The sequence below is a fragment of the Planococcus citri genome, chromosome 4, assembly GCF_950023065.1.
Source record: "Planococcus citri chromosome 4, ihPlaCitr1.1, whole genome shotgun sequence".
Classification (NCBI taxonomy): domain Eukaryota; kingdom Metazoa; phylum Arthropoda; class Insecta; order Hemiptera; family Pseudococcidae; genus Planococcus; species Planococcus citri.
This window is the reverse complement of record NC_088680.1, coordinates 762,871-781,681: the sequence shown is the minus strand read 5'-3', so window position 1 is coordinate 781,681 and position 18,811 is coordinate 762,871. Positions and strand designations below refer to the sequence as shown.

Genomic DNA, 18,811 nt, shown 5'->3' with positions numbered 1-18,811 from the left:
CCTCCAGCAGATGTTTGAAATTTTAAATTTTCACAAAATTTCATCAAATGGAGATGGAAAGCTGAAATTTACTCTACACTCCAATTTTAACACCCTCTGAACACGACTTCTGGTGGGTTCAAGTCATTTTAGAGCCTCCAGCGACTTTTTTGAAAATTACTGGAGCCTCCAGTAGATTTTTGAAACTTGAAATTTCTCCAAAATTACATCAAACTGAGATGGAGAGTCGAAATTTATTCTGCAAACTAATTTCAATACGCTACGAAGTTGACTGCTGGTGAATTTCAAGTCGTTTTGGAGCCTCCAGCTACTTTTTGAAAGGTTATATGGCGTTTTTTTGGAAAATTGAAATTTCCTAAAATTAGCTGGAAGCTTCAAAACCATTTGAAACCACCATGTAGTCTGCGAAGTAAATTTCAGCTTTCATCTCCATTTGATGAAATTTTGTGAAAATTTAAAATTTCAAACATCTGCTGGAGGCTTCAGGAATTTTCAAAAAGTCGCTGGAGGCTCCAAAACGACTTGAAATTCATCCGCAGTATTTCGTAGCGTATTGAAATTAGTTTTTAGAATAAATTTCAGCTTTACAACTACAATTTGATGGAATTTTGTGGGAATTTCGAGTTTCAAAAATCTGCTGGAGGTTCCAGAACTGCTCAAAACGGGTTGAAACCGTTTCCAATCGATTTGGCATGTCGAAAATAGGGTATATACCAAATTTCAGCTTTCTTGGTCAATTTGGTAAAATTTTGATTTTTTCCCTCATTTTTGGCCAAATTTGATTTTCAAAAACTCACCAAAAATCGAAAAACGCACTTTATCACTTGAAATGTGGACAGGTGATAAATTTTTGCATAATCTTTCGATTTACCTCTGTAATGTTTGAAAAATTTCGTGCAAGTCCTATGTTAAAACGCGAAATCTGCGATTTCATCTGACCTGTGCCAACTTTTTTTTGGGCAAGTTTGCTTTAAAATGTTCCTTAGGATGTCCGCTTCAAGAAAAAAGTTGTCCCGGAGGATCGGTGGGGGGGATGCAATTACTCCTATTGGCATATGCCGGACTGTATGTATTTGGGCGATTGATAATAATTTTATGCTCTTTTGAAACTTTCAGCAAATTTTTGAATTTTTGAATTTCGAAAAAAAATTTTAAAATGAGTTAAAAGTATCTGCAGGTTCAGATTTTCAGAGGGTCCGTTTTGTGAAAAGCTTGGCGTTCTGGGACAGTCATGGAAATGTCTGGAAAATTTAATATTTTCGCTGCAAAATCAAAGAATTTTATAAAATTACTCAACATTTAATTCTCTCCAAAATTGCCGAAAGTCCTGGTTTTTTTGTGTTTTTTTTTTTTTTGGTCAAAATTGTCTAAAAGTCCCATTTTTGCCAAAATTGTCAAAAACTTTCAACTTTTGACAAAATGGCGAAGAAATTCCTTCTTTTTAGTCTAAAACATCCAAAACGTATTGATTTTTAGATTTTCGCTTTAGCTGTTTAAAAACACCTGTTTTTCCATAAAATTATCAAATAAAAGCCTTGTTTTTTTATTCAACTCCTCCCCCTCCCTCCTTCCCAAAAAATCCAATGCTTCGTCATAATTGTCAAATAATAATTTCATGTTTTTCTCCAAAATTGGCAAAAAAAAGTCTCTGATTTTGTCATCTTTGTCAAAAGGTTTCCTTTTCTGTCCAAATTGTCAAAAAGCCTTAATTTTTGTTATTCGTGCAAATTGTTAACAGTTCTAATTTTTGTGAAAAAAATTGCAGTTTCTTGCAAAAATTGCCAAAAAAAGTGCTGTTTAGTTCTGTTTACTGCCTGAAAGTGCCATAAAAAGTCTTGTTTTCTATCCACACTTCCATAAAACGTCTTATGGTTTCTGTTTACCTATGTGAAAAAAAAAAAACTGTTTGGCGTCAAAATTGTCGAATAAGATCACACTTTTTGCCAAATTTGTCAAAACAATTATGTTTTTTCGCTTAGATTGTCAAAAAAATTTTTTTTTTGCCTAAAATACGATACCATAAAAAGTTATATTAAGTACCTATCTGTTCATGCAAAAAAGTCATATTTTTTTGCCAAAATCGTCAAAAAAAAGTCCTATTTTTTATCAAATTGTTGAAAAAGTCTAAAATTTGTTTACGTAAAAGTCTTCTTTTTTTGACAGAATTGCCTAAAAAAATCCCATTTTTGCCAAAATTGTCAAAGAATTCCAATTTTTGTCAAAAAAGCTGTTTTTATCCAAAATTTCTCAAAAATTCATATTTTCCGCCGAAACTGCCATTCAAAAGTCTTTATATTAAAAACGTTCTGTTTTTGGCCAAAATTACGTGCCCCTTCCCCTTAAATCTACCTTTGTAATTTTCCTTTCATTTTTTTCAGTTCCTTATGAAATTGAAAACATTTTGAACCCAATGATTCGTGACTTGAATAAATTCAAATCTCCCTCTCGACCATCGAACCCTCTCCTTATTCAAGTGCAGAGGCTAGTTGATATTTGAAGGGTCTGGAAATTTGGAAAAATGACCTGGAAACCTGGAAAAACCAGGAGAAATTATTTCTTCAAAATGCTGGGTACCTTGGAATAATTTCTGTGATGACGCCGACTGCACCCTTTGATCGATTTCAACGCAAAATTTTCAAAATCCGCTCTCGCTGATTCAAAATATCTATAATATTCTGCCGTGAATAGGAAAGAGGGAGGGGAATTTGAAATTTTGAAAGAAATAAAAATTAATCATAATTTGGAGTTCTAGTTGGCCGAATTTTAATTTCCAAATCATGGATATAAAAATAATGATTTATTCGATCTTTCGGCAGGTGACATTTTATGATAGCTCGATCAGCTTTTGAAAAAATTGTCGATCTTTGATCGGAATTTTTTAATACTCACATATCAGCAGCAGTCAGCAGTTCATCACGAATACTCGTATCTGCGAATGATCATTTTACACATGAGATGATGTTGTGACCCGAAATTATATTTTCTTGCGCTCGTGAAAGCTTTTTTAATTACACCGCATACCTTTCGGGCGAGTCGAATCTCGAAATCGAAATACGAGTATATTCGTATACGAGAGAGAAGAGATAATCGCGTAAATATAGGATTTTTCATTAATTGTTGTTGTTATCGCGACCGCGATTGGTTGCATATCGACGTCGAACCTCGCTGCTGATAACGTTTATAAATTTACATCATTTAAATTTTCCGATTTAATTTAAAAATTAATCGAGTTACGTTAGTTTCGACGCAGTAGCCGGCGTTGAGCGGTCTTCTGTGGCGTGAAAAGACATCATTTTTCTCGCTTCCTCTATCTATACTCGTACCTGCCTGAGCTGCGTGTCGCGTAATCAATTAATTTGGACAATGTTCGAATCGGCGTCAAATTTTATTCGTTTCTTATCTTCGGATTTTATGGCCGAAAAATACGAATTTAGTCATTTTAACTCGTTGAACTACGTTTATTCGAGAGTTCTGTTGTGAGCCAGAAGCCAAGTTGCATTTCGATTGTGCGCCGGCCAAATCGCATTGTCAATTCCTTATCTACTTATATAAATTACCACGTAATGTATACTTATGTACGTTTTGTTTGTGATATTGCAATTTAATGGTATACCTAAATATTATGGATGAACTTGGCTTTAGAAATACCTATAAAATCGCCTTATACTTAGTTAAACGTCCAATCGACCATTAACTAATTGTTATACCTACGTATTTAGCCCTAACCTGATGATTTACCTCCGCACAGGAAATTTGAGTTTGATAACTGCCCACTGTATCGTACAATTAGCCCCGTAGATTGATTCCAATTGCTCGTTTTTGCAGTACCTACCTACTTTATCGCGTACCCAGAACGTACCCTACGATACATCGTAACCTGTAATCTCATTTCACCAATTCCCAGTCTGCAAGTTTGGCCCCTCAACCTACATATCACGTCCACTTTCCCAATATGACGGTCAAAAATGTAAGATAACTGCATGCTTACCTACCTTTTCGTGTGAGGGCCACATAATCCCAATTTTCAATTACCTATTAAATCCGTACCTACAACTCTGACTCATTTTTAATTCGTTTTACTGCGTGCTCTTTTCAGATGTATGGTCGCTATACCAAAGAATTAGGATCTTGCGCCAAAGAAGAAGCCATCAAATTAGGTTTGAAATCCAGAAAATACAAAAATGAAGTATTCGCCGGAGACGAATTGCACAAATATCGTGGAAAATGCGCCGGAAAGATATTGTCTGTTATCGGATTCATCTGGAGGCACAGTTTTGCCAAGCTGGGAGAAGATTGGGTGTTCTTGGCTTTGCTGGGAGTCGTGATGGCGGTGTTGAGCTTTATCGTCGATTATGGCATTACGTTCACTAACGAAGGTAACTAGCAAATTGTTCGAATAAAAGGGGGAATAGACAGCGGTATGGTTCCTTCAAAGCATCAGATCGATTCATTTTTAATTTGAAAAAATGCAATTCTCTACTTCCGAACTGCCTTTGAGCATTTTTCGAGTGCTACGATTCACGAAATATCGATAGATGAATGGAATTGGATGATCCAAAATTTCGGTAATTGGGTAGTTTTTAAAAATTTGAAGAAAAAAAAACTTGAAATGCTAGAGGTATTTTTGAATTTGCCTCTCTCCCAAAAAAAACCGTCAATTGTCCGAAGACATTAAAAAATTAAAAATTGAAACGTAAATAAAAAACGATGTAGGTAAATCAACAAAAACCTGATATGGCCATTTCAATAAAACTTGACATGAATTTTGTGGAAAGGAGATAAAAACAATTAAAAATGATTCAAAAATTCAAAAAAAGTCCTATAATATCACTAAGAAATACAAAAATCTGGTCAAACATCCTTGAATTTAGGAAAAAAATTGCATGAAAATGGGTCAAAAGCGCGTTAAAATGATATAAAAAAGTCGTAGCAGTCTGCCGCTACGTAAGAGCCTAATTTTTGTGCCAGAAACATTGAGGGCTTTTGAACTACTCGCACCCTCCTCGCTTCGCTCCTGTGCTTCGCCTGCATTGGGGGGGACTTCGTCCCCCCTGAACCCCCCTTGGGCTTCGCCCAACTCTCTCTTCCTCCTGCAAAAAGTATGGTAACGAACCTGTCTTGACCCTGAAACAGGTCAAATGGGGTGGGAAGGTTGAAACCGGCAAAAGAGCCTTTTGGTACATCCTCCCCTCCCATTTTACTGTGAAAATTGAACCCTCCAGGTCAATTTGTAGGTGCTGTAGGCTTTCCTAAACGTTGAAAAACACATTTGACCCTGGAAAGGGGTCAAATAGGGTTGGAAGATTGAAGCGTGCAAAAGGCACTTCGGGTACACCCTCCCATTGTAATGTGAAAATTTGGACCCTCAAGGTCAATTTGTAGGGGCTACAGGCTGTCTGGAAAATTAGAAAACGCATAAAATAGCAAAAAATCCACTTTTTTGACCCTAGAGAGAGGTCAAATAGGGTTGGAAGGTTGAAACCTGCAAAAGGCACTTTGGATACATCCTCCCAATGTACTGTGAAAATTTGGACCCTCTAGGTCAATTTGGAGGGGCTACAGGCTGTCTGAAAAATGGAAAAACATGTAAAATAGCAAAAAAATGCACTTTTTTGACCCTGGAGAGAGGTCAAATAGAATTAGAAGGTTAAAACCTGCAATAATCACTCATTGGGCACCCTCCCATTGTATGCTGAAAATTTGGACTTTCTAGATCAATTTTAGGGGTGAGGGGGTCAAAAACTGGGGTCAAATGTGGTTTTTCTCATCTTAATCAGAGTGGGGATCACCTAGGAAGCTGAAATTTGGATATGTTGATCACAATGAGAGTACTGACGAATGGTATGATTTTGGACCCTTTTCATTTATTTGGGGTCATATTATGCCCCTCCAAAAAAATGACCTTTCTGTAAAAATGGGGTTGGAAGGTTGAAACATGCAAAAGGCACTTCGGGAACATCCTCCCATTGTACTGTGAGAATTTGGACCCTCTAGGTCAATTTGGAGGGGCTGTAGGCTGTCTGAAAAATGGAAAAACACGTAAAATAGACCAAAAATCCACTTCTTGACCCTGGAGAGAGGTCAAATAGGGTTGGATGGTTGAAACCTGCAATAATCACTCATAGGGCACCCTCCCATTGTATGATGAAAATTTGGAACTTCTAGATCAATTTTAGGGGTGAGGGATGTCAAAAATTGGGGTCAAATGTGGTTTTTCCCACCTTAAACGGGGTGGGAATGATCTAGGAAGCTGAAATTTGGATATGTTGATCACAAAAGTAGTACTGAACAATGGTATTATTTTGGACTCTTTTCATTTATTTGGAGTCATATTATGCCTCTCCGAAAAAATGACTTTTCTGTCATTTTCAACTTTGACCCTTCAAACTGCGGCAGTCAATTTTAGGTCTCAAAAGAACCCTATTCCCCAAGTTTGAGTTGATTTGATCCATTAGAGCAGGTTCCCAGTCATAAAATGTAAAAATCTCGATCGTGCTGAAACATACAATATGTAAATACTTAAGTATATACATAAAAACTTAAACTGACACACCGGGAATGGTCTAGTTTGAGCTCAAAACGTCGAGAACTATCAATATTTTTGACCCCCCGACCTTTTTATCCAAATTTGGGCCTACCCCAATAGCCATCATTTTTTACAACAATTTGGCTAAAAACCCTAAAAAAACACATACACATAATTATTAAAATCACTAAAAATTACCTAAAATCGATGAAATTGCCGCAATATGAAAAAAAAAAATGATGAAATTTCAGTAAAATTTGTCAGAAGTTGATCGAAAGAGAGCCAGAAACATGTCAAAATAATGATTAAACATGAAAAAAAAAAATATTAAAAGTTTGTATTATAATAAAAGTTCTGTAATATTGGCAAAAACTGACATTTTTGTTGATTTTAAATTTTTAATGTTTTTTTTTTAAATTTTTTATAAATATCATTTTAACATGTTTTTTTTTTTTTTTTGTTTTTAAATTTCATCACTTTTTGAACTGATTTTAACGATGTTTTGCGCATTTTCCCCCTAAATTTTGTCAACTTTTATTGAACAATTTTCTCTACATTTTGCTCAATTTTACCTATGTACCAATATTTCTTCACTTGTTAGTTATTTTAATTTATTTTAATGCCTTTTTTCATGTTTTTTACGTACCTAGTTTTACCCTATTTTGAAATCGTTCAATGCAATTATTCCCATTTTTTGTGAAACTTGCAAAAATTCGCGAAGAAAACGTGTAAATGCGAGGAAAAATTATTTACCTATCTGAATGACTGCATGCACAATGGATGAGCGAACACTTGGTGAAACATTCAGAAGAGTTTTCTCAGTTTTTAAAATTCGTTCCCAGAAATCCAACATTTCAACGAATTTCTGTTATACACGTTGAATTATTTTCTATCCATTTTTATGGTGCCAAATTCAAAAATTATCGTCTCGATTACCTGATTTCCAACCGAACATATCGAGTGTGTTGCCAAAATAAATTGCACTCTAGGTTTTTCGAGATTGGAATTCGTTGGAATTGTGAGAAATGATGTTTAACGATTGCAATATATGTATTTACGATACCTACTTCGTTGTTTATCGAGTGGTTTCAATTTTTATTTTTAGGTAGACTATGGTTGTATAAAGATTTATCCAAGAATGCGATAGCTCAATATATGGCATGGGTATCGTTACCTGTTTGCTTAATTCTATTCTCAGCCGGTTTCGTGCACATTGTAGCGCCGCAATCGATCGGTAAGTTGAAAGATCACATCGTATTTACAAACAATGATACAATACCACAGGAAGCTTCATTTGAAACTGTCCAAAGTCTGCATCCGGCAAATGACGTCATTTTTCTTGGCGCTGCATTTCAGGTTCCGGTATACCGGAAATGAAAACCATACTTCGAGGCGTCGCCCTAAAAGAATATCTCACCTTTCGTACGCTCGTCGCAAAAGTTATAGGTTTAACAGCAACGCTCGGATCTGGACTTCCCCTCGGTAAAGAGGTACATGCCTAACTAAATTACTCGATTAACGTCAAAAGCTAGAGTGGGTTGATTTATGTAACTGATTTGTAAAACTGTCCTTTCGTATACAGGGTCCATTCGTACATATAAGTAGCATCACGGCGACTCTTCTGTCCAAATTGATCACATCTTTCAAAGGTATCTACGAAAACGAATCTCGAAATACGGAAATGTTGGCGGCTGCTTGCGCCGTTGGTGTGGCGAGTTGTTTCGGTGCTCCTCTCGGAGGTAAGTCAATGTCCCTTTCGACAATTAGATAATATTTGTACCATGGGACCATGGCCTACCCTAAGCCAGCACAACAAGGTCGTCCATCAAATCGGCCATCATCATACCTGCATCACCTGTTGCAGGTTTGTTTTTTTTTTTGGTTGTTTATCGGTATTATTATTTGTGTATGTGTGAACAGGTGTCTTGTTTAGTATCGAAGTAACAACCGTGTATTTCGCGGTGCGAAATTATTGGCGTGGATTTTTTACGGCCGTCTGCGGAGCTACCGTATTTCGTTTATTGGCTGTGTGGTTTAACAAAGCAGGTCCGTCTCTACCGATACCGTACAATGTTTAAATTTGCATAATATGTATTTTTGTATCTGCTTATAGATGTAGATATTTTACTAACCTAGATGTACGGACAGTACGAGTTAGCTACCACTACCTATACCTTACATCTTCGATTAAAATCATTTATTATGTCGCAGATACTGTAAAGGCTTTCTTTCCTACTCATTTCACGATGGAGTACCCGTTCGATCCTCAAGAACTCACCGTGTTCGCATTTATTGGGTAATTTTACAATATCTACGAGTATTTTATTTTATAATAATTATTCGATACTTAAACCTTTACTAGACTACCCACCCGAAGCTACGTTTTCTTATACGTTACGTACTTTCGTAACGATGCGATGTAATAACCTTAAAAAATACCTACTCGTAATCCGGATTGATAACTAATTTTTACGCAACCGATACCGTTGACAAGTGCATGGGGAATCCCAAAATGAAAGTTTCAAACTTATCGCCAGCATATGGCCAACGATGCAAAGTAAACGAATGGGTGCTACTGCTATTTATAAAATTAATGTCAATATTACGAGTATCTATAGTATACAGCTACAAGCAAAAAAAGTTCACCAGGCTCTCATTCGGCCCCCATTACACCTAGGAAGCTGATTTTTTTTTTAAAAGAAAGCCCTCGACGAGTACTTGATGCGAAAACTATAGCGAAGGCCCAATTTTGATTTTAAGGGCCTCAAATTTCGGAGAAAGGGGGCTAAAATCAACATAAAAAAATTTTGGAAATACACTTTCTTCCAAATTGCGTTTTAAACCGAATTCCAAAATTTGAACCGATTTGGTACCATAGGGGGCGAGATATGCCCCAAAAACCAATTTTTGGGCCCCCTTCTCTAAATTTATGAAAACTAGACCGATTTCGCTCATTTTTGTTTTAAAATGTTCCTTATGAAGTGTAGATATGTTATAAAACATTTTGAATTCAAAATTTATTAGTTTAAGCATGAAAAATTAAAAATCAAAAAAGTAATATTTTACACAATTTTAACTTTGAACTTCAAATTTCTCGGCCGAATATTTCCAATTTGCTAAGCATTTTTTTAAATCATCAGTAAACAAAACAGCCAACTTATAATTCTCAGCCGAGTATTTCTCTTTTTAATTATTCATTTTGCTTAGTAAGTTGGAAGGAAAGGGACTCGGGGTCAACCTTCAAAAAACGAGTTCTGATAAAACGGAGAAGGAAGGGGGGTACGGGGGTGAGGCCGCGAAGCGGCCAGGGGGCGGAGCCCCCTAGTACATATATACATATGTATTTGGTACGTTACGTTGTGGTAGGTTCTTGTCTACGAAAGTTGGTCTTGGTGTGTGAGTATTGGTATGTATGGTTAGGTTAAGATTTTTTCGTTTCAAAAATTTGTGGAAACTGACGAAAAATTGAACTTACACGAAAAAGTGCTCTAGAAGTTGATTTTGTATTCTTTTTTCGAGGACCAAAAAAATGCGCTGCCAAAATGAAGGCACTACCTGCCCCATTCAGAAAAGTGCGATTTTGAAATTTTTACCCCGCACAACGAGGGGGTGGACCCTCAAAAAGGTGATTTTGGGGACATGGTTGGGACCGAAAAAAACTCGACGGGGTTGTGTTGGGGGACTTCTCCCGATGCCAAATAAGTAATTTTTTTCCGTGGAACTCTGCACAACTGCATTCTAGATGGCGCTTTTGATGCGATTTTTATGCATTTTTGGCCATTTTTGATGGTAAAATGGCTCTTATGTCCAGGATATGGCTGGGGACCGAACGATTCTTGGATGTTTGTTAGACGGGGCTATTTGAAGCCCAACTGCGCAAAAACGGCGAAAAAATACGATCACAACGCGATTTTATAAGCATTAATAGGATTGTTACCACTCCCCCACCCCCAGAATTAAATAATTCATTGTCTGTTTGGTAATATCGATGCGACCCATCAAAATGGTATAAAATTTCGCACTGAACTCAAAAATCGCAATCATTTTTAATTCTGACCCCCCGCGGTGGAGTTTTGCCCCCCAACTGAATAACGATGATACTGAACAAACTTTGCACATTACTTACACGCCGATACTGAGGATTTATGTGTACGCAATCAGAATGATTCTCATATTTTTTGCTTGGGAATATTTTTGCTTCAAAATTTTTCATCTAATTTCCACCCCCTCCCTTCCCCTTTATAGACTATGTTTGAACATGGATTTGAAAACTTGAACATGACCTATCAAAATGGTATAAAATTGCGCGCTGAGCTTAGAAATTGTAGTCGTTTTTCATTCTTATTTTTTTCGTTTTTTTTTCATTTCATCTCGTTTTTTTCATTTACATTTTTTGTATCATTCATTGTTATTCCATTTTTCTTGCTTGTATTTTTTTCTTTTTTTTCTTATTTCATCTGATTTCATTTCATTTATATTTTTTTCATCTTTCATTTTTGTTCCAATTTTCTAATTTTTTTGGTATTTTTTTCCTTGAGTATTTTTTTTATTAAAAGTGTCATATTGTTATATAAATCCTCATATACAGACACTTAATGTGCAACGTGTTCAATTTCATAATTGACTTTAAAACTCCACTGAGGGGGTCAAAATGAAAAACGACTGCAATTTCCAAGCTCAGCGCGAAATTTTATACCATTTTGATGGGTCGCATCGATATTACCGAATAGACAATGCATTATTTAATTCTGGGGGTGGGGGAGTGGTAACACGCCTATTAGTGCTCATAAAATCGCTTTGTGATCGTATTTTTTCGCCGTTTTTGCGCAGTTGGGCTTCAAATAGCCCCATCTAACAAACATCCAAGAATCGTTCGGTCCCCAGCCATATCCTAGACATAAGAGCCATTTTACCATAAAAATGGCCAAAAATGCATAAAAATCGCATTAAAAGTGCCATAGAATGCAGTTGTGCAGAGTTTCACTGAAAAAATTACTTATTTGGCATCGGAAGAAGTCCCCCAACACAACCCCGACGAGTTTTTTTGATCCCAACCATGTCCCCAAAATCACCTTTTTGAGGGTCCACCCCTCGTTGTGCGGGGTAAAAATTTCAAAATCGCACTTTTCTGAATGGGGCAGGTAGTACCTTCATTTTGGCAGCGCATTTTTTTGGTTCCTGAAAAAAAAATACAAAATCAACTTCTAGAGCATTTTTTCATGTATGGATTTTGCTCAGATTTTGAAATTTACCAGCGAAGATTATTTCTAAAATGGTTCAAACCAGCAGTTTTTAATTTTTTTAATTTGCAAAATCGTCCAAGTTGCGAAAAAACGTATTTTTTGCTAAAGCTGTCAAAATCCTGTTCTTCAGCAAAATTATCTGATTTTTTTTTTGTCAAAAATGTCCAAAAAGATGTGTGTTTCTTTGGTCAACAGTGTAAATAATTCTAGTTTTTGTAAAAAATTTAAGTAATTCAATCACAACCTCACGAGTCATCTAACTAAAATTTGATTTGATCACGTCTGGTTGGGTCTGATCATCCGGACCAGGTTTTCTGGCTAAAGATTTGTTTGTCTGGCTTCCCGAGTTTGTGTGTTCGTCTGTCTGTCTGTCTGTCTATCGATCTGACTGGCTGGCCTCTTAAGGTCATTGACCCTGTATGTCTGGATTTATCACATATTTTTCCCAACGTTTTGAAGTCAGACATTATAAAGAATTGAGAATTTTTTTTTTCAAGTTTTTAGAGAAAAACTTGCATTTTTTTAAAAAGATTTTTGTATTCAATAATTTCAAAAATAAGACGGTAGGTAGTATGCATAAAATACGAGAATACTTGCTTGAAAATTTTCTGTTTGGCAAAATTTTCGGTGTCATTGAAATAATGTACCGTATAAATATATGCAGAATTGAGAATGGATTGCGAAGCTCGAATACTTTTTTACTTTTGGTAAGAAGGCAGTTGAGTGCTTGATAGATCAAATAACTTGGATGTGATTAATGACACCTACACGCCTGTTTTCGAGTGAACTTATTTCAAAAATATCAGGGACTTTAGAGAATCGATTGGACATCTCGTATAATATTCGGTACCTAGCTCGACTCGGCTATTATACGTAGTAGGTACGAGTTATTCATTTTAAAACGTAAAATCGCAACTTGGACCACACTTGAATAATGGGCAAATGTTAATGAATGGTATAATTGGCGGCTGGCGATCGGTGATTGCGGACGTTATAAGGTAATAGGTATAGGTACCCATGTAATTTATGCGTAACGCTGCGAACAATCACATCTTAATATGTAAAATATACTCTGTACTCTATACTCAGGGTTGGGTATCTACGCGTAGAATAACCTATTCTACATTTTGGTGTAGAATGCGTAAAATTTGATGTAGAATGTGTAAAATGCGTAGAATAGGCGTAGAATGTGTAGAATGCGTAAAATACGATGTAAAATGCGTAGAATGAGACAAAATCACCCATCTGAAAGCCAAAAATATTGTTTATTTATCAAAAATGTGATTTGAAAAATGAAAGTTCAACTATTTTGTTCAGCTAATTAAATTGGAAATGTGAATCTTCTTTTTGATTATGTAATCTGATAACCTGATTATAAAATAAATGATGGAAAAAATGAAAAAATAAAGTTTTTTGAAAAAAAAAATTGTCTTCACATTTACCTATTCTACGCATATTCTACGCATTCTACACATTCTACGCATTCTACGCATTTTACATTATTTCCAGGCTATTCTACATGTGCTATTCTACGCGTAGAATGTCCATGTATTCTACATGGTGTATTCTACGGCACAACCCTGTCTATACTCTGTAGATTTCGTCACCTCGTAGTCTATTCTGTACTGAACTATGGCTAGCTACCTGTGTAATGTGCTATAAGGTTTATTTACAACTACGTAGGTATTGGTAGCTGGGCAGGGGTACACAGACGATAATTAGCTATAGGTATTAGACATAGGCACCGTGTAGGCCATGTGCTTGTATACCTAGGTATATGTAAACGTTTTTAATGTGTATCGATCCTTGGTATGTCCGCGAGTATTGATTTATTCATCGTCTCATATGTCGTACATATTATACCTATACCTACCTAGTCTCTACTATGATTGTTACGAAGATTAATAGGTGTAAATTAGGTAATAAAATAAAGCGCTCGACATTCGACTTACAGTGACGATGACGTGACATCTTCCTAATGCGATTTTATCATTTTTGTTAAACGCAGAGCTGCTTCGGGATTCGGAGGAGCCTTCTATGTATGGGCGCATCGGCAATACGTTCTAATTATGCGACAGAATAAAAAACTCAACGCTTTTTTACAAAAAAAGTAAGTTAGGTGCGCTGCTAAACGGCTATATAGGTATTTGTTTTGCAAATTTTTATATTATTATACTCGAATTTCATCTCGCAGTCGGTTCTTGTATCCTGGAATTGTAACATTTATCGCTGCCACTGTTTCGTTTCCATTAGCCTTGGGCAAATATTGCGCCAGTGATTTGAGCACCGATGAACAAGTAATTATAGCTTCTGGCGAATTTATAAAATTTATGTACATTGTCGTGTAGTTCATCGAACGTATCATACGTAATTGAAAATAATTAAGCTTTCAGGCTTATTCAGCAATTTTACGTGGACAAAAGACGAATTCACTATCAAAGAAGCTGAAATACTGGGCCACTGGACTACCGAAAATACCAATGTATTCGTTAGTTTAATCGGATACTTACTTTTTAATGTGAGTATTTTTTTACAGCCTACATAGGGATCATTGTTGAATTTTTGCATCAATACCTATAGCTTCAATGTTTATTGGAAGAAGAAGTAGGAGAGGAGGGATTTTAGAAATCAGGAAGTACACTATATCCTGATACTTTTTAGATCATTCGTTTCAATTTTTCGGTCACAAAATCGTATTTGTGGGTATGGATCCGTTTAATAATAAGCTCCCTGTGTTCAACATTTTTTATGAGGTTTACTTTCTATGCTGGCATTTCTTGGTTTTTGAATCAAAGAAGTCAGCGCGATTAAAAATGACTAAAAATAATTAAAATACAAATTTTCAGAGCGTTTAATCGCTCTCTTTTCCCTCTCTCCACTCCCTCTTCTTCGCAGGATCTTGATACCACAAACTTGTCTACGTTTTTTGCTTTTTTCATCGTCAATTTTTTCGCTTCTACATAAATTTATGTACATATGTTGGTCGTTTATGTTTACAGTTCATATTTTCGATTATTTCGTCAACGATACCGGTACCTTCGGGTAGTTTCATTCCAGTTTTCAAAATAGGCGCTGCGTTTGGTAGAATTATCGGCGAATTGATTCATATGCAGTTTCCTAACGGTATCAGACACGGGAAATATATTTTCCCAATAATACCAGGTGATAAATACTAATTCGATTATGAAAATGTACTCTGCAGATAAAGTATTAATATGATAATAATGTTATTTTTAATCATACACTTTAAATATTTGATACCTATACTTATTTGAGAACTTGTATTCCTAGAATTTTCATCGCGATCGATGAAAATTATTGTATTTATTTATATAATTCTCAAGTGTCGAGCTGATAGGGAAATTTTATATTTATTTATTTCGAGTGGTAAAGCTACGAGGACATTTTTTAACGAACAGAAGTCCATAGGTACTTTACTTGTTGTTCTGATGCATATTTTTGCATTTTTTACAGGTGGCTACGCTACTGTTGGTGCTGCAGCATTTTCCGGCGCAGTAACTCACTCATTTTCCGTATCTGTAATCGCATTCGAAATGACCGGACAAATAACTCACATTATACCGATGATGGTAACATAGTTAATGGTAACCTTTATGGATAAACGCTTTCTAAGTTACCTACAAAATACCTACCTGTATTTTCGTTTTGATACAAATTTTCGTAGTCTGCTTCGCTTTTTAACCGTATTTTCACCTACCTATTATCTTTCGATCATTGAATTTGCGGACAGCAAAATATTTTAGAAAAGGAATTGCTATCAAGTATAAAACGGTGGATAGATGATCTAAAATTTGTAATTTTTCAATTTAGATTGCGGTGTTGGTGGCAAATGCGATCGCAGCTCTCTTGCAGCCTTCTCTTTACGACAGTATTATTTTGATTAAGAAACTTCCTTACTTGCCGGATTTACTTCCTTCGAATTCCTGTAAGTAGGTACTTGGAACTTGGAAGTGGAACGTGAAATGTTTTCTGTTTTCAAATAGAGCTAGTGTATTTTATATGTGGTACTCTTTTTCATTTCAGCTATTTATACGGTTTATGTGGAAGACTTTATGCTTCGAGACGTGAAATACATTTGGCAAAATATGAATTATAAAAATTTAAAAAGAATATTGAAAGAAAATAAACGCATTCGCGTGTTTCCTTTGGTTGACAATCCTGGTGAGTGTTTTGTCACGTTACCGATTCACTTATGATACCTACTCGTATATTGGCTCACTTATTAATTTTTAATTTTTTTTGCTCGTTTTTCAGATTCTATGATCTTATTAGGATCTGTTCAACGTATAGAATTGATCAAATTGATCGAAGATCACGTCGGTAGAGAGAGACGAGTTCAGGTTGTCGCCAAATGGCAAAAGGAAGCCCAAGAAAGGTAAACCTCTTCTGTATTATTTTTTCGTTTAAAATAATCCACTCATCTTTATCAAATTGTGAGCGTAGATTGGAAGAATTAGAGAGGAGAAGGCGGCAAGACAGTAACCGGCGACCGTCGAGATTTGAAGTCGTTCCTGCTCCGGATATTTTAAAAATGAAACAGTATTCTAGCTCAGACCTCATGCAAAAGGACGGCGTAAGTTAAAACATAACTCGTGTCATAAGTAACGTAGGTACCTATACTGATTAGGTCATTTTTTATTTACTCGAGCGATTGAATTTTGTGCAGAGTTCTTCTCCTTACGATCAGCAACCAAAGAAATCCATTTTGAAGAAAACCAATTCGTTCAATTTGAGAAGTTTTCCTAATTTAATGACGTCAGCGGTAGCTACCCCCTATAGCACTGTAACCGGCGCCGAAAGCAGAATTCGTTTGGCTTTCGAAGCCATTTTCCACAAATCAGCTACCTTACAAGATGCGAATCCGGATATGGAAATGAACGTGCCGCAGACGAATGAAAAACCTTCGCCAAGTCCGATGACGCTTAAAAAAGTGCAATTGGTAAGATTGCATTTATTTGAATCCATTATGGCAAAACTGCTCCAGAAATCGAATTTAAATTCGTAGTTTCGACAGAAATTTTTTTGAGAACTTTTTAAGAATTTGCATGTTTGAAATTGTGTCAACTTTTCGAGTTCCTAATTAAAATAGACATTTCCTAGAAACCACTCGATTTTTAAGCTACAATTTTTCAAAAACGTTCAAAAGACTTTTTGATAGAGGTTTTTTTATCTTATAGCGAATTTTTAAACTGTTTTGGTTGGTCACGTTATCCTTTTCCAGAAATTTTGAAAACCATGATCCAATTTTGGGATCAAAGTTCTTCAAAATTGCTAAAAAAAAAAAAAAATTGATCCAATATTTGAATTTCTTACAAATCTTTCCCGTTTTGATAAGTTGCATGATACTTACCTACTTATTTAAAAAAGCAGGAAAGGAAACCATTACCCAAATTTGAGCTTAAAGTTCTTCAAAACTGCTCAAAAATTTATTTTGTTGAAAAATATGAATTTTTCAAAAAATTTCAACACTTTTTGACAGGTTGCATGACATTTTCAAAATCTCATAAATCATGACCTGATGTAATGCTCAAATTTTGCAAAAATTTGGCGATTTTTGAAAAAGTGTCATGTAACGTATCAAAAAGGGTTTAAAATTTGGCGAGAAATTCAAATATTTCAACGAAATCACTTTTTCGAACAAATGGAAAAATTGCAATTTAAAATTTGATTACCTATAATGTTTTGGGAATCGGGAATCCTACTCAGAAAATATAGATATTTTCAATTTTGAACTCATAATTCTCAAGCTCTTTAAAAGTAGGTGAGAATTTTTGATTATCTGTCGAAATGCTAATTCATTTTGATAGGCAGAATAACAAAATTTTTCAAAAATCTCAATTATACCTACTTGATACGTTACAGCCGAGAGAACGTGTAATAGACATGTCACCCGAAGATCAACGAGAATGGGAAGAAGGTGAAATGGAACAACGAGTTAATTTCGACAAGTGCCATATTGATCCAGCTCCTTTCCAGTTGGTCGAAAGGACATCGTTGTTAAAAGTGCATTCGATATTTTCTCTAGTCGGCGTGAATCACGCATACGTTACCGCTATTGGTCGATTAGTCGGCGTCGTAGGTCTAAAAGAGGTGTGTAAATTACCCAAGTTCCTTTCATGGTTTATGCATTATGAGAAATTGTTATAATTGTGTTAATTTCAGCTGAGGAAAGCCATCGAAGACTCAAATGCTGGTACATTACATACCAGCTCATCGACTCAGATTCCTCAAACGCAGAATCACTCGCAAAACGTTGAAACAAAATTACTTTCAAATCAAGAGCGTAAAAACAGCGACACGACCAGTATAAATAGCGCACTGACCAATACAAACGTTTAATTCGCGAATATTTTTTTTTTGAGCGACCAAAAAAGTTGTGACTGTTGTATTTTGAGATTTAATGAGATTTAAGCCTACATCGTTAAATTTTACCCGTGAACATCTCGTAAGTAAATCGTAATGATGAAAAAGAAGTGAAGAAAAAAACGTAACAATTTTTATCAAAATCAGAAGGAATTCTTCAATTAAACTGAATGTAGCTGAAATATACGCGTAAAATGTCGATTTTTTAAATGTGTTTTAGTGACGAAGAAGTCACGGCCATTCCATTTATGTATGTGTCATATTAGAATGTTAGGTACAATGAAAGTACCTAACTTTGTTGTTTAATTTTAACTTAGGTATATTATTATAACTGCATTTTGATGATTTAATTCATTATTTTGTTTTTAAATTTCAAATGTAACTCATTGTTATTTCGTATGTCGATTTATTTTACCTTTTTTTTTTTTGACTGTTGATTAATTAGCTATTTTGTTTGTAGTCATATATTGTTTTTTTTGTGCCAGCAATGTGCTTGTGTGACTTCAGTGACTTGTTGAAAAATCACTCTTTGTAATATAGACACTGGATCTAATCTATGTCCGGGTGTCTATACTTCGTAATAAAAAATATGAAATTTTCAGTTAAAAATTTGTGATTTTATTTTATGAGCATGAGAAAAATACAAACTATTGAAAAA

The 18,811-nt window shown here is 35.3% G+C and overlaps 1 protein-coding gene across 10 annotated transcripts in view; it reads left to right on the top strand.

Moving 5' to 3' along the window:
• ClC-a (chloride channel protein 2) overlaps positions 1–18,762 on the top strand; it is a 33,570-nt gene extending 14,808 nt beyond the window's left edge. For 3 of the 10 annotated variants that reach the window (XM_065361927.1, XM_065361926.1, XM_065361925.1), the window contains 18 exons: positions 4,097–4,376; positions 7,632–7,760; positions 7,883–8,016; positions 8,109–8,265; positions 8,447–8,572; positions 8,738–8,822; positions 13,778–13,879; positions 13,964–14,066; positions 14,156–14,287; positions 14,769–14,931; positions 15,244–15,359; positions 15,601–15,715; positions 15,814–15,951; positions 16,045–16,165; positions 16,234–16,363; positions 16,457–16,729; positions 17,653–17,880; positions 17,953–18,762. In XM_065361927.1, coding sequence (XP_065217999.1) covers positions 4,097–4,376; positions 7,632–7,760; positions 7,883–8,016; positions 8,109–8,265; positions 8,447–8,572; positions 8,738–8,822; positions 13,778–13,879; positions 13,964–14,066; positions 14,156–14,287; positions 14,769–14,931; positions 15,244–15,359; positions 15,601–15,715; positions 15,814–15,951; positions 16,045–16,165; positions 16,234–16,363; positions 16,457–16,729; positions 17,653–17,880; positions 17,953–18,129 — 2,709 coding nt within the window. In that variant the 3' untranslated portion in view covers positions 18,130–18,762. The other 7 variants (XM_065361931.1, XM_065361929.1, XM_065361930.1 and 4 more) reach the window with 7 other exon arrangements.
• The last annotated feature ends 49 nt before the right edge of the window (positions 18,763–18,811 follow it).